Source organism: Lissotriton helveticus, chromosome 9 (assembly GCF_964261635.1).
Source record: "Lissotriton helveticus chromosome 9, aLisHel1.1, whole genome shotgun sequence".
NCBI classification, from domain to species: Eukaryota; Metazoa; Chordata; class Amphibia; order Caudata; family Salamandridae; genus Lissotriton; species Lissotriton helveticus.
Window position 1 is genome coordinate 27839175 of NC_136070.1, and position 12957 is coordinate 27852131.

At 50.7% G+C, this 12957-nt stretch overlaps 1 protein-coding gene across 2 annotated transcripts in view; it reads left to right on the top strand.

Moving 5' to 3' along the window:
- HEATR5A (HEAT repeat containing 5A) overlaps positions 1-12957 on the top strand; it is a 314530-nt gene that overhangs the window by 12818 nt on the left and 288755 nt on the right. For both annotated transcript variants that reach the window (XM_078659395.1, XM_078659394.1), the window contains exon 2: positions 11854-12059. In XM_078659395.1, the coding sequence (XP_078515521.1) occupies positions 11934-12059 (126 nt within the window). In that variant the 5' untranslated portion in view covers positions 11854-11933. The remainder of the gene's footprint in view (positions 1-11853; positions 12060-12957) is intronic.

The window sequence follows — 12957 nt, forward strand, 5'->3', positions numbered from 1 at the left end:
CAGCTATGCTGCAAAACGGCCGTGTATCAAAAACGGCCCCAGGAGCCCAAAACCGTCCCCCACCCTTGCGGCGCACCGGGGGGTTGCCCGGTGCCCGCTATGGCCAGTCCGGCCCTGATCCAATAGAACCCTCGAGGGGTTTGTTGTTGATACTAAATAATGTAGGTGGGGGGCTTTTGATCTGCTCTCTGGATGTCCCTGAAGTTAAGGAGTTAATGTTAACTCTGTGGCCCTGAATTGAGCCCTAACACCCTTCTTGTTTTCGTTTCTTTTTCTTAATCTTGTTATAAAGCTGATTTTATTTTTGTACAGATTGGCTTACATTGGTGTAGTGGCACCACTGGGTGCATTGGACTGTAAAGAAGAACATGGTCTTCCCACCTTCTCTCTTATGCACTAATGATGGTGATGTTGCTTTGCTGTAGATGCATGCCCAAATCCTCTTGAGATAAATATGAGAGCATTTTTAATATGCCAGTGATGTGTTTTTTCTTCTGAGCGTGTGATCTTTTAGTATAGCGGTGTGAAATGCTGCTCCTGGGCTCTTTAGTCTTTGGTGTTTGTCATTTACCAGGCATATAAAGCTCCACATATGTAGTAAAGTCCAAGAAAACTGCCTTTTGGCAGCTTTTAACGTCGGAGGACACAATCTCTTCACTGTAGCGAGCGTAACTTCCAAATTGAAAAATAGAGTACTGTTTTTCAGTGGAATTTGGAAGAAGACTTTTACATTTATACAAATAGTTATGCTAAGAATAAGTTCTCTAGATCTTCCAGCCTAAGATAACTTTTCATGCGATTGAAGCAGTGCTGAAACTACCAGTCATCCCTACCACTTGGTCCGTTTGGTCGAGTCCAGACCAGAAGTGACCAGGTTAATCTTCGCTACTGATCTCTTCATGTCTGACGTACCATCGTTATCCTGGCCCTCCTCGTGGGATTTAATTGCAAAAACAACAAGTGATGGACTGAATGTGGATCAATGTCACACACTCCCCCAGTCAAAAGATCTGGGCCCAAATCCATCGTTTTTTTGCACTCCACACCACCCTGGGTTAGACAATGGCGATATGCAAATCAGCTCTGACCCTGTTGCCCCATGGGAACAGTCCAGTCCGAACTACAAAAGCCATGTCCTTCCCAGAACGGAATCAAGCATCCGAGGACCGGACCGGTTTCGAGGTAACACCTCTCTTCAGCCCGGCTAGCTTGACTCCAAGTGGTGTGGAGTGCCTGGGACCCACGTCTGGGCATCCCCAGCGCACTTAGGGCGGCAATTGCAAAAACAACAAGTGATGGACTGAATGTGGATCAATGTCACACACTCCCCCAGTCAAAAGATCTGGGCCCAAATCCATCGTTTTTTTGCACTCCACACCACCCTGGGTTAGACAATGGCGATATGCAAATCAGCTCTGACCCTGTTGCCCCATGGGAACAGTCCAGTCCGAACTACAAAAGCCATGTCCTTCCCAGAACGGAATCAAGCATCCGAGGACTGGACCGGTTTCGAGGTAACACCTCTCTTCAGCCCGGCTAGCTTGACTCCAAGTGGTGTGGAGTGCCTGGGACCCACGTCTGGGCATCCCCAGCGCACTTAGGGCGGCAATTGCAAAAACAACAAGTGATGGACTGAATGTGGATCAATGTCACACACTCCCCCAGTCAAAAGATCTGGGCCCAAATCCATCGTTTTTTTGCACTCCACACCACCCTGGGTTAGACAATGGCGATATGCAAATCAGCTCTGACCCTGTTGCCCCATGGGAACAGTCCAGTCCGAACTACAAAAGCCATGTCCTTCCCAGAACGGAATCAAGCATCCGAGGACCGGACCGGTTTCGAGGTAACACCTCTCTTCAGCCCGGCTAGCTTGACTCCAAGTGGTGTGGAGTGCCTGGGACCCACGTCTGGGCATCCCCAGCGCACTTAGGGCATAAAGCCATTATCTGACCCAGGGTGGTGTGGAGTGCAAAAAAACGATGGATTTGGGCCCAGATCTTTTGACTGGGGGAGTGTGTGACATTGATCCACATTCAGTCCATCACTTGTTGTTTTTTGCAATTGCCGCCCTAAGTGCGCTGGGGATGCCCAGACGTGGGTCCCAGGCACTCCACACCACTTGGAGTCAAGCTAGCCGGGCTGAAGAGAGGTGTTACCTCGAAACCGGTCCGGTCCTCGGATGCTTGATTCCGGTCTAGGAAAGATATGGCTGTTGTAGTTCGGACTGGACTGTTCCCATGGGGCAACAGGGTCAGAGCTGATTTGCATAAAGCCATTATCTGACCCAGGGTGGTGTGGAGTGCAAAAAAACGATGGATTTGGGCCCAGATCTTTTGACTGGGGGAGTGTGTGACATTGATCCACATTCAGTCCATCACTTGTTGTTTTTTGCAATTGCCGCCCTAAGTGCGCTGGGGATGCCCAGACGTGGGTCCCAGGCACTCCACACCACTTGGAGTCAAGCTAGCCGGGCTGAAGAGAGGTGTTACCTCGAAACCGGTCCGGTCCTCGGATGCTTGATTCCGGTCTGGGAAAGATATGGCTGTTGTAGTTCGGACTGGACTGTTCCCATGGGGCAACAGGGTCAGAGCTGATTTGCATAAAGCCATTATCTGACCCAGGGTGGTGTGGAGTGCAAAAAAACGATGGATTTGGGCCCAGATCTTTTGACTGGGGGAGTGTGTGACATTGATCCACATTCAGTCCATCACTTGTTGTTTTTTGCAATTGCCGCCCTAAGTGCGCTGGGGATGCCCAGACGTGGGTCCCAGGCACTCCACCCCACTTGGAGTCAAGCTAGCCGGGCTGAAGAGAGGTGTTACCTCGAAACCGGTCCGGTCCTCGGATGCTTGATTCCGGTCTGGGAAAGATATGGCTGTTGTAGTTCGGACTGGACTGTTCCCATGGGGCTACAGGGTCAGAGCTGATTTGCATAAAGCCATTATCTGACCCAGGGTGGTGTGGAGTGCAAAAAAACGATGGATTTGGGCCCAGATCTTTTGACTGGGGGAGTGTGTGACATTGATCCACATTCAGTCCATCACTTGTTGTTTTTTGCAATTGCCGCCCTAAGTGCGCTGGGGATGCCCAGACGTGGGTCCCAGGCACTCCACACCACTTGGAGTCAAGCTAGCCGGGCTGAAGAGAGGTGTTACCTCGAAACCGGTCCGGTCCTCGGATGCTTGATTCCGGTCTGGGAAAGATATGGCTGTTGTAGTTCGGACTGGACTGTTCCCATGGGGCAACAGGGTCAGAGCTGATTTGCATAAAGCCATTATCTGACCCAGGGTGGTGTGGAGTGCAAAAAAACGATGGATTTGGGCCCAGATCTTTTGACTGGGGGAGTGTGTGACATTGATCCACATTCAGTCCATCACTTGTTGTTTTTTGCAATTGCCGCCCTAAGTGCGCTGGGGATGCCCAGACGTGGGTCCCAGGCACTCCACACCACTTGGAGTCAAGCTAGCCGGGCTGAAGAGAGGTGTTACCTCGAAACCGGTCCGGTCCTCGGATGCTTGATTCCGGTCTGGGAAAGATATGGCTGTTGTAGTTCGGACTGGACTGTTCCCATGGGGCAACAGGGTCAGAGCTGATTTGCATAAAGCCATTATCTGACCCAGGGTGGTGTGGAGTGCAAAAAAACGATGGATTTGGGCCCAGATCTTTTGACTGGGGGAGTGTGTGACATTGATCCACATTCAGTCCATCACTTGTTGTTTTTTGCAATTGCCGCCCTAAGTGCGCTGGGGATGCCCAGACGTGGGTCCCAGGCACTCCACACCACTTGGAGTCAAGCTAGCCGGGCTGAAGAGAGGTGTTACCTCGAAACCGGTCCGGTCCTCGGATGCTTGATTCCGGTCTGGGAAAGATATGGCTGTTGTAGTTCGGACTGGACTGTTCCCATGGGGCAACAGGGTCAGAGCTGATTTGCATAAAGCCATTATCTGACCCAGGGTGGTGTGGAGTGCAAAAAAACTATGGATTTGGGCCCAGATCTTTTGACTGGGGGAGTGTGTGACATTGATCCACATTCAGTCCATCACTTGTTGTTTTTTGCAATTGCCGCCCTAAGTGCGCTGGGGATGCCCAGACGTGGGTCCCAGGCACTCCACACCACTTGGAGTCAAGCTAGCCGGGCTGAAGAGAGGTGTTACCTCGAAACCGGTCCGGTCCTCGGATGCTTGATTCCGGTCTGGGAAAGATATGGCTGTTGTAGTTCGGACTGGACTGTTCCCATGGGGCAACAGGGTCAGAGCTGATTTGCATTAAGCCATTATCTGACCCAGGGTGGTGTGGAGTGCAAAAAAACGATGGATTTGGGCCCAGATCTTTTGACTGGGGGAGTGTGTGACATTGATCCACATTCAGTCCATCACTTGTTGTTTTTTGCAATTGCCGCCCTAAGTGCGCTGGGGATGCCCAGACGTGGGTCCCAGGCACTCCACACCACTTGGAGTCAAGCTAGCCGGGCTGAAGAGAGGTGTTACCTCGAAACCGGTCCGGTCCTCGGATGCTTGATTCCGGTCTGGGAAAGATATGGCTGTTGTAGTTCGGACTGGACTGTTCCCATGGGGCAACAGGGTCAGAGCTGATTTGCATAAAGCCATTATCTGACCCAGGGTGGTGTGGAGTGCAAAAAAACGATGGATTTGGGCCCAGATCTTTTGACTGGGGGAGTGTGTGACATTGATCCACATTCAGTCCATCACTTGTTGTTTTTTGCAATTGCCGCCCTAAGTGCGCTGGGGATGCCCAGACGTGGGTCCCAGGCACTCCACACCACTTGGAGTCAAGCTAGCCGGGCTGAAGAGAGGTGTTACCTCGAAACCGGTCCGGTCCTCGGATGCTTGATTCCGGTCTGGGAAAGATATGGCTGTTGTAGTTCGGACTGGACTGTTCCCATGGGGCAACAGGGTCAGAGCTGATTTGCATAAAGCCATTATCTGACCCAGGGTGGTGTGGAGTGCAAAAAAACGATGGATTTGGGCCCAGATCTTTTGACTGGGGGAGTGTGTGACATTGATCCACATTCAGTCCATCACTTGTTGTTTTTTGCAATTGCCGCCCTAAGTGCACTGGGGATGCCCAGACGTGGGTCCCAGGCACTCCACACCACTTGGAGTCAAGCTAGCCGGGCTGAAGAGAGGTGTTACCTCGAAACCGGTCCGGTCCTCGGATGCTTGATTCCGGTCTGGGAAAGATATGGCTGTTGTAGTTCGGACTGGACTGTTCCCATGGGGCAACAGGGTCAGAGCTGATTTGCATTAAGCCATTATCTGACCCAGGGTGGTGTGGAGTGCAAAAAAACGATGGATTTGGGCCCAGATCTTTTGACTGGGGGAGTGTGTGACATTGATCCACATTCAGTCCATCACTTGTTGTTTTTTGCAATTGCCGCCCTAAGTGCGCTGGGGATGCCCAGACGTGGGTCCCAGGCACTCCACACCACTTGGAGTCAAGCTAGCCGGGCTGAAGAGAGATGTTACCTCGAAACCGGTCCGGTCCTCGGATGCTTGATTCCGGTCTGGGAAAGATATGGCTGTTGTAGTTCGGACTGGACTGTTCCCATGGGGCAACAGGGTCAGAGCTGATTTGCATAAAGCCATTATCTGACCCAGGGTGGTGTGGAGTGCAAAAAAACGATGGATTTGGGCCCAGATCTTTTGACTGGGGGAGTGTGTGACATTGATCCACATTCAGTCCATCACTTGTTGTTTTTTGCAATTGCCGCCCTAAGTGCGCTGGGGATGCCCAGACGTGGGTCCCAGGCACTCCACACCACTTGGAGTCAAGCTAGCCGGGCTGAAGAGAGGTGTTACCTCGAAACCGGTCCGGTCCTCGGATGCTTGATTCCGGTCTGGGAAAGATATGGCTGTTGTAGTTCGGACTGGACTGTTCCCATGGGGCAACAGGGTCAGAGCTGATTTGCATAAAGCCATTATCTGACCCAGGGTGGTGTGGAGTGCAAAAAAACGATGGATTTGGGCCCAGATCTTTTGACTGGGGGAGTGTGTGACATTGATCCACATTCAGTCCATCACTTGTTGTTTTTTGCAATTGCCGCCCTAAGTGCGCTGGGGATGCCCAGACGTGGGTCCCAGGCACTCCACACCACTTGGAGTCAAGCTAGCCGGGCTGAAGAGAGGTGTTACCTCGAAACCGGTCCGGTCCTCGGATGCTTGATTCCGGTCTGGGAAAGATATGGCTGTTGTAGTTCGGACTGGACTGTTCCCATGGGGCAACAGGGTCAGAGCTGATTTGCATAAAGCCATTATCTGACCCAGGGTGGTGTGGAGTGCAAAAAAACGATGGATTTGGGCCGAGATCTTTTGACTGGGGGAGTGTGTGACATTGATCCACATTCAGTCCATCACTTGTTGTTTTTTGCAATTGCCGCCCTAAGTGCGCTGGGGATGCCCAGACGTGGGTCCCAGGCACTCCACACCACTTGGAGTCAAGCTAGCCGGGCTGAAGAGAGGTGTTACCTCGAAACCGGTCCGGTCCTCGGATGCTTGATTCCGGTCTGGGAAAGATATGGCTGTTGTAGTTCGGACTGGACTGTTCCCATGGGGCAACAGGGTCAGAGCTGATTTGCATAAAGCCATTATCTGACCCAGGGTGGTGTGGAGTGCAAAAAAACGATGGATTTGGGCCCAGATCTTTTGACTGGGGGAGTGTGTGACATTGATCCACATTCAGTCCATCACTTGTTGTTTTTTGCAATTGCCGCCCTAAGTGCGCTGGGGATGCCCAGACGTGGGTCCCAGGCACTCCACACCACTTGGAGTCAAGCTAGCCGGGCTGAAGAGAGGTGTTACCTCGAAACCGGTCCGGTCCTCGGATGCTTGATTCCGGTCTGGGAAAGATATGGCTGTTGTAGTTCGGACTGGACTGTTCCCATGGGGCAACAGGGTCAGAGCTGATTTGCATAAAGCCATTATCTGACCCAGGGTGGTGTGGAGTGCAAAAAAACGATGGATTTGGGCCCAGATCTTTTGACTGGGGGAGTGTGTGACATTGATCCACATTCAGTCCATCACTTGTTGTTTTTTGCAATTGCCGCCCTAAGTGCGCTGGGGATGCCCAGACGTGGGTCCCAGGCACTCCACACCACTTGGAGTCAAGCTAGCCGGGCTGAAGAGAGGTGTTACCTCGAAACCGGTCCGGTCCTCGGATGCTTGATTCCGGTCTGGGAAAGATATGGCTGTTGTAGTTCGGACTGGACTGTTCCCATGGGGCAACAGGGTCAGAGCTGATTTGCATAAAGCCATTATCTGACCCAGGGTGGTGTGGAGTGCAAAAAAACGATGGATTTGGGCCCAGATCTTTTGACTGGGGGAGTGTGTGACATTGATCCACATTCAGTCCATCACTTGTTGTTTTTTGCAATTGCCTCCTCGTGGGATGGCACCAAACGGGATGTCACCTACACCGCCCTCCTCTCCCCTCCTTCATACAAAGCGGATCGATTAGATCCCCCTCATTCACTGTCCTCCTCGATATCTGAAGGAACCCTTACACCTGCTACATTCATCCCGCCCATCCAATCACAGAACTCAGAGACCTTTCCCCAACTTCACGAGGAAGCCCCCATCAGGTTGTCTAGCCTCCACCCATGGACATGGATCCCTCATTAAACTTCCCGGGTCAGGCTCATACATTGACCCCCTATTGAAGTTATCCACAAGCAAATGGAGAACGTGATCTTGCATATAGAACAGACTGGCAGATCGCCCTCCATCAAGTTGCCTAGCCTCTATACCACGCCACCAATGGGTGTGGATCCCACATTAATCCTCCCGGTACACCTTCCCGCATTGACCCCTATTGACTTTACCCCCAAGCAAATGTAGAACATGATCTTGCTTACAGAACATACTGCTGGATCATCCTCCATAATGGATCACACACCCATAACTAATGTTGCACAGGAGGGTGACGCCGGAGGAGAACGGGCGTCTTGACCGGACCTTGGCGCATCCCCGCCTGAATCACCTTCTGCCGGATGCCGCCGCTGAAGTGGGGGGGACGAGTGGACCGACGGCTGCCCTGACTATTACCACTGCGGGGTGGTGCGGTGAGTGGCGGGTAACCCTGCTGGGCACTCTGGCCGTGCTGGATGCGGCGCTGCCGGGAGACTGCTCCCCCCCCCCCTCTCTGCCCTCCGTTATCCTGGCTGCATTCCCCCGTCTTGCCCCATGCCCTGATAGTGGTGCGGACTGACCGGGGTGACAGAGAAGCGCTGCAGTGACAATCCTAGGCTGGCGACCTGATTAATATCCCGGAGTTTCCCTCAGCTGCTGGCTCCGTGTAAGGGGTGAGGGGACTGATTTCAGGATCCTGCACATGGTGGGCCCGAATTTCTCATTGCTGGCTGGCAAGAGGTGGTCGGGCGGAGTGCCCTGCGGCCCGGGACGACTGCCACTTTGGCTGGAGGGGAGACGGAAGATCCAGCACTAGCTTTGCCCAGGGCTCCCACCAGGCAGTACAACAACTGAGATAAAAAGTATTGACCTCCCCGACCACCACCCGTGGGACACCCCTCCTCATCCGCTTGGCACCTACCGTACTGCTACATATCTACCCGGGCTTTTCTCTCTGCCCCTGCTGAATGGGCACCTTCTCACGGCAGACGGACCACGGCGGTATTTTCGACTAATAGGGGCGCCGCAGTGGTGATGTCCCCCTGCGCTGGGCGGTCTGGTGGCACTGGCTCCTGAGTGTTCTTGCCCGCCAGCGACCTGCGCCCAGCCTAGGGCCCCCATCCTCTTGTGTGTTGCGGCCTGGGGGACTTGAGGCGGCCCTCCGTGGAATAGAACTACTCATCGCTGGAGCCCTTGCGCGCAGGAGTGGGACTGCGCTGACCCCCTAGCCGGCTGGATCTTATAGGGCGCCTGAGAAGGAACGGACCCACTTTTAGAATGAATGATTCAAAGCTGATCCATGGAAACTTACACCGAACCAGCAGCGTTTTCCGGGGGCTCTACTACCCATTTCCCCGGTTGGACTCCTGCAACTGTATTTCGCTTAGCCCTGTTCATTTGACCTGCCCTCTTCTTCCTCCTGATTTATGGCGACCCTCCATCTACCCGTGTGCGCTTGTGTGGCCCGTCCATCCGCTACCTCTCCCCGCTCTACTCTTCTCCACTTTCCTGCTAATGACCTCTGCCCTCACCTGTCCTAGTCCCCACCCTGTTTATCAATGAATTTTCCCTCGTCAATTGAGAGCTAGCTATTTTGTTCTGATGCCCGATGGAGCTACCTAGTTTAGCTATAGGGGAGACAGGTCGGGGATTTCCCTCCTTGGACGTCACCTACCCAGTCGGTTTTTAGCCAGACTTCCTTGCATCTCTCCTGTCGTCTCTTCCCACATCCTCCCTCCATTTATTTTTATTTTATTTTATTTTTATTATGTCTCTCCTTCCCCCCTCTCTAAGTATTGAGACTGAACTATTTTGTCTGATGCCCGATGGAGCTACATGGCTTAGCTATAGGGGAGATGGACCGTGGATTCCCTCCTTGGTCGTCACCTACCCAGTCGGTCTTTAGACAGACTTCCTCTTGTCTCTCCTTGTTGTCTTTTCTCTCTTGCCTCCCTTTCCCACCTCCCCTGCCCCCTCCAATGCTTTTCTCTCTTCTTTCTCTCCTCTCCTAATGTATTGCCTATTATTTTTTATGTATTGTGTAATTGTTGATCTTGTCGGATACATTGTTGATCCTCATGTATAGTGCTCTGATACCTTTGGGTCTAGCCAACCTCACTTTCCCTCCTCCCCTCCCTTAGCCCTGTTCATTTGACCTGCCCTCTTCTTCCTCCTGATTTATGGCGATCCTCCATCTACCCGTGTGCGCCTGTGTGGCCCATCCTGTCCGCTACCCCTCCCCCCCCCCCCCCCACTACTTTCTCGCTCCTCTCTCTCCTCCTCTAATGTATTGCTGACTGATATGTTTTCTTGTTTGATCTTTTCCTATATATTGTTGAACCACATTGTTGCACTTCCTTTCGTCTCTCCTGCAGTCTCCTACCGCATCCGCCCTCCATTTATGTCTCTCCTTCCCTCCTCTCAATGTATTGAGACTGAACTATTTTGTCTGACGCCCGATGGAGCTACTTAGTTTAGCTATAGGGGAGATGGGCCGTGGATTCCCTCCTTGGTCGTCACCTACCCAGTCGGTCTTTAGGCAGACTTCTTTTCGTCTCTCCTCATTGTCTCATCCCTCGCTCCTATCCCCTCTCCCCCGAATTCTCTCCCCTTGCCTGCTACTCTGCCTATCACCTGTCCTTTGTGCCCTTTGACTAAGCACTCCTTCTCCCCTTGTTGGGGAAAGATCCAATATTTATACTCTGGAGTCTCAGCAAACCCGCTGAGTGAGTCCACTGCGCCAAGGGAGCCACTCACACTTGAGGTATGGTATGGCGCCCCTTGCCAAAGCACTCCCTCTCCCCTTTCTGGAGAAGGATCCAGTATGTAGGTCTTGGAGTCTCAGAGACCTCTCTGAGAGAGTCCACTGCGCAAAGGGAGCCTCTCGAAACAGAGATAGGGAAGTGATACCACTTCCCCTGGGATCACAGCTTACTGGACTTTGGACGTTTGCCTTGACTCGTCTACCGGTTTCTGTACCAGTCACCCTTCCCCTCCTCTTCCCATGCTGTGTCTCTCACCCTAACCTCCTCTTTCCCGCCTTCATTATCTGTCTACTTCCCCGGCTCCAACACCCCCTCCCCTGAATCTCTCACCTTGCCTATTCTCCCCTTACGTATTTGTGCTTATTGTTTATCTTGACCTTGCCAGTTACTATGTGGCCATGCTCTAAGAACTATGTAACCTTCGTTATGATGTAACCTGTAACTATGATCTGATGCACATGTATAGCGCTCTGATACCTCCGGGTCTAGCCAGCGCTATATAAAACTCTTGAAAATAAAAAATAAATAAAAATAAAATAAAATAATGTAGATATCCCCAAGCAGTTGGAGACCATGCATAATGACTCTACGGGCGGATCGCCCTCCATAACAGATCATACGCCCACACTTGTTCCCATGAGGCACAGGGTCAGACTGATTTGCATATGGCCATGTCTGAACTGGGGTGGCGGAGTGAGCTAAAGAATGATGATGGATTAAACCCAGATCAGTTGACTGGGGGTGAGTGCTTGCAATGTTCAACACTCCCTCCATCATCCCCTTTAGTTTTGCTATTAGGAAACATCAGCATAAAAAAATACAAGTTTATCTCAGATGAACACATAAGCTGTTTACCAGAACACAGACCTGACTGGAAAATTGAACTTTGAATCCGGCTCCCAAATAGTCCTGGCCTCTTTCATGGGAGTATTGCAAGGCCAGCCCAAGCTTGGCAGAAGTGTACATTCAGCATAGAGTGAGGTCAGCCAGTCTTGACTCGAGGCTACCTGGTGACATTGATGATGAGGATAAAACCCATCTCTGGCAGGTGTATCTTGAGGAAGGCACTTAGCTTCATGCTTCAAACAACAATGAGGTGCTCAGAACCATGGACATGGCTGCTTCAAGTGGCTTTCAATGTAACCAGATAACAAAGAAATCCTGCCTGCAATAAATAATGGATATAAATCGATGCAACTAGATAACCTAATGAAGAAAAAATAAATACTACGAAAATGTGACTTACTTGAGGCTCACATTTGAAATTCCTTTATAATTGTTGTCATTGGGGTGTACCTTGTTGGTTTACTTTTTGTTTTCTTTTTTTACGCAGTGAAACATTTTGAAAATGTTGTGTGTGGTCTATTAAGGGTTCGTTCGCTACTTCTGGATCTATCTAGCGTTATAAAAGGTGTTCAAACTATTTTTTCGTATGTTTTCAGGCGGCATCCCTCCCCATGCTACCTCTGAAGCACAGAGCTCAGACCGGTTGAGGAGGCAGTGAAGGGGCCTTGGCCACATCATGGAGTTGGCCCACAGCATGCTGCTGAACGAGGAGGCGTATAATCAGCTTGGAGAACTTCAGAAGGCCGAGTTCCTGCTGGAATGGCTGAGGTTTCTGGAGAAAGTTCTCACTGCGACCAACCGGGCAAGTGTCTTGCTTTGAAGCTGTCATTAGTCTCTGCTCTCCTGCTGTCTGATGTGGTGTTCACTAATAGGATTCAGTGGCTAGATTATGTGCTAGCCACATCTCAGAAATGGAAGCCACCTTGTGAGTGTCTGTGATTGTGATCCAACATTACGAAAATTTTTTAGGGCGTGGGGTGGAGAGCGGGGGATGCAGAGCAATCAATCTGATGCAAATAAAAATCGAAAGGGGAGCAGTTGCACCAGAGGAAGATGGTATTGAGTCAAGTATTGTGAATTGGAGATGACCAAGGAACATATGAATAACCTAACAACATCCATGATAAATACATCTGAATCTGTCAGACAAATTTTAGTAAAATGAAATACTGGAAGTTTCTTGCTAGCCGGTGGCATAAACCTTCTGTCAGACCTGATTGGATACATTTTCTGTTTTTTTTTTAATTTCATTGATTTTCTGTTTTTTATTTTCTCTATCCTTTTCGTTGGTTTTGTAGCGGTATTGTACCCGGTAACTTAGGTTCAGGTTGTAGTAACCGTGATTGATGAAGAGAGGAGGCCTCAATCTTTGTGTGAAATGTGTCTGACCACCCACAAAGTTATGGTACCTAGAAGTAAAAGCAAATCTCTGTGAAAGGTCCTGTTACCTTCAGAGAAAGTGTGTGTCCAGTACAAAGCAGCACTGAAGCAATGTTATAGTGGAGAAAAACACACATTAACATGTCCAAAGCTATTTACTTACAAGGAAAACAATGGACTTATTTAAAAATTACACCAAAGCGAAGCAATCATAAAGCAGGCGTAAAACAATATTAAAAAAACAATGAATCAGATTATTTTTTCTTGCTTTTAAAGCTGTCTGCGACAGAAACAAATTACGGTAGAACCGTGCCCTGGCT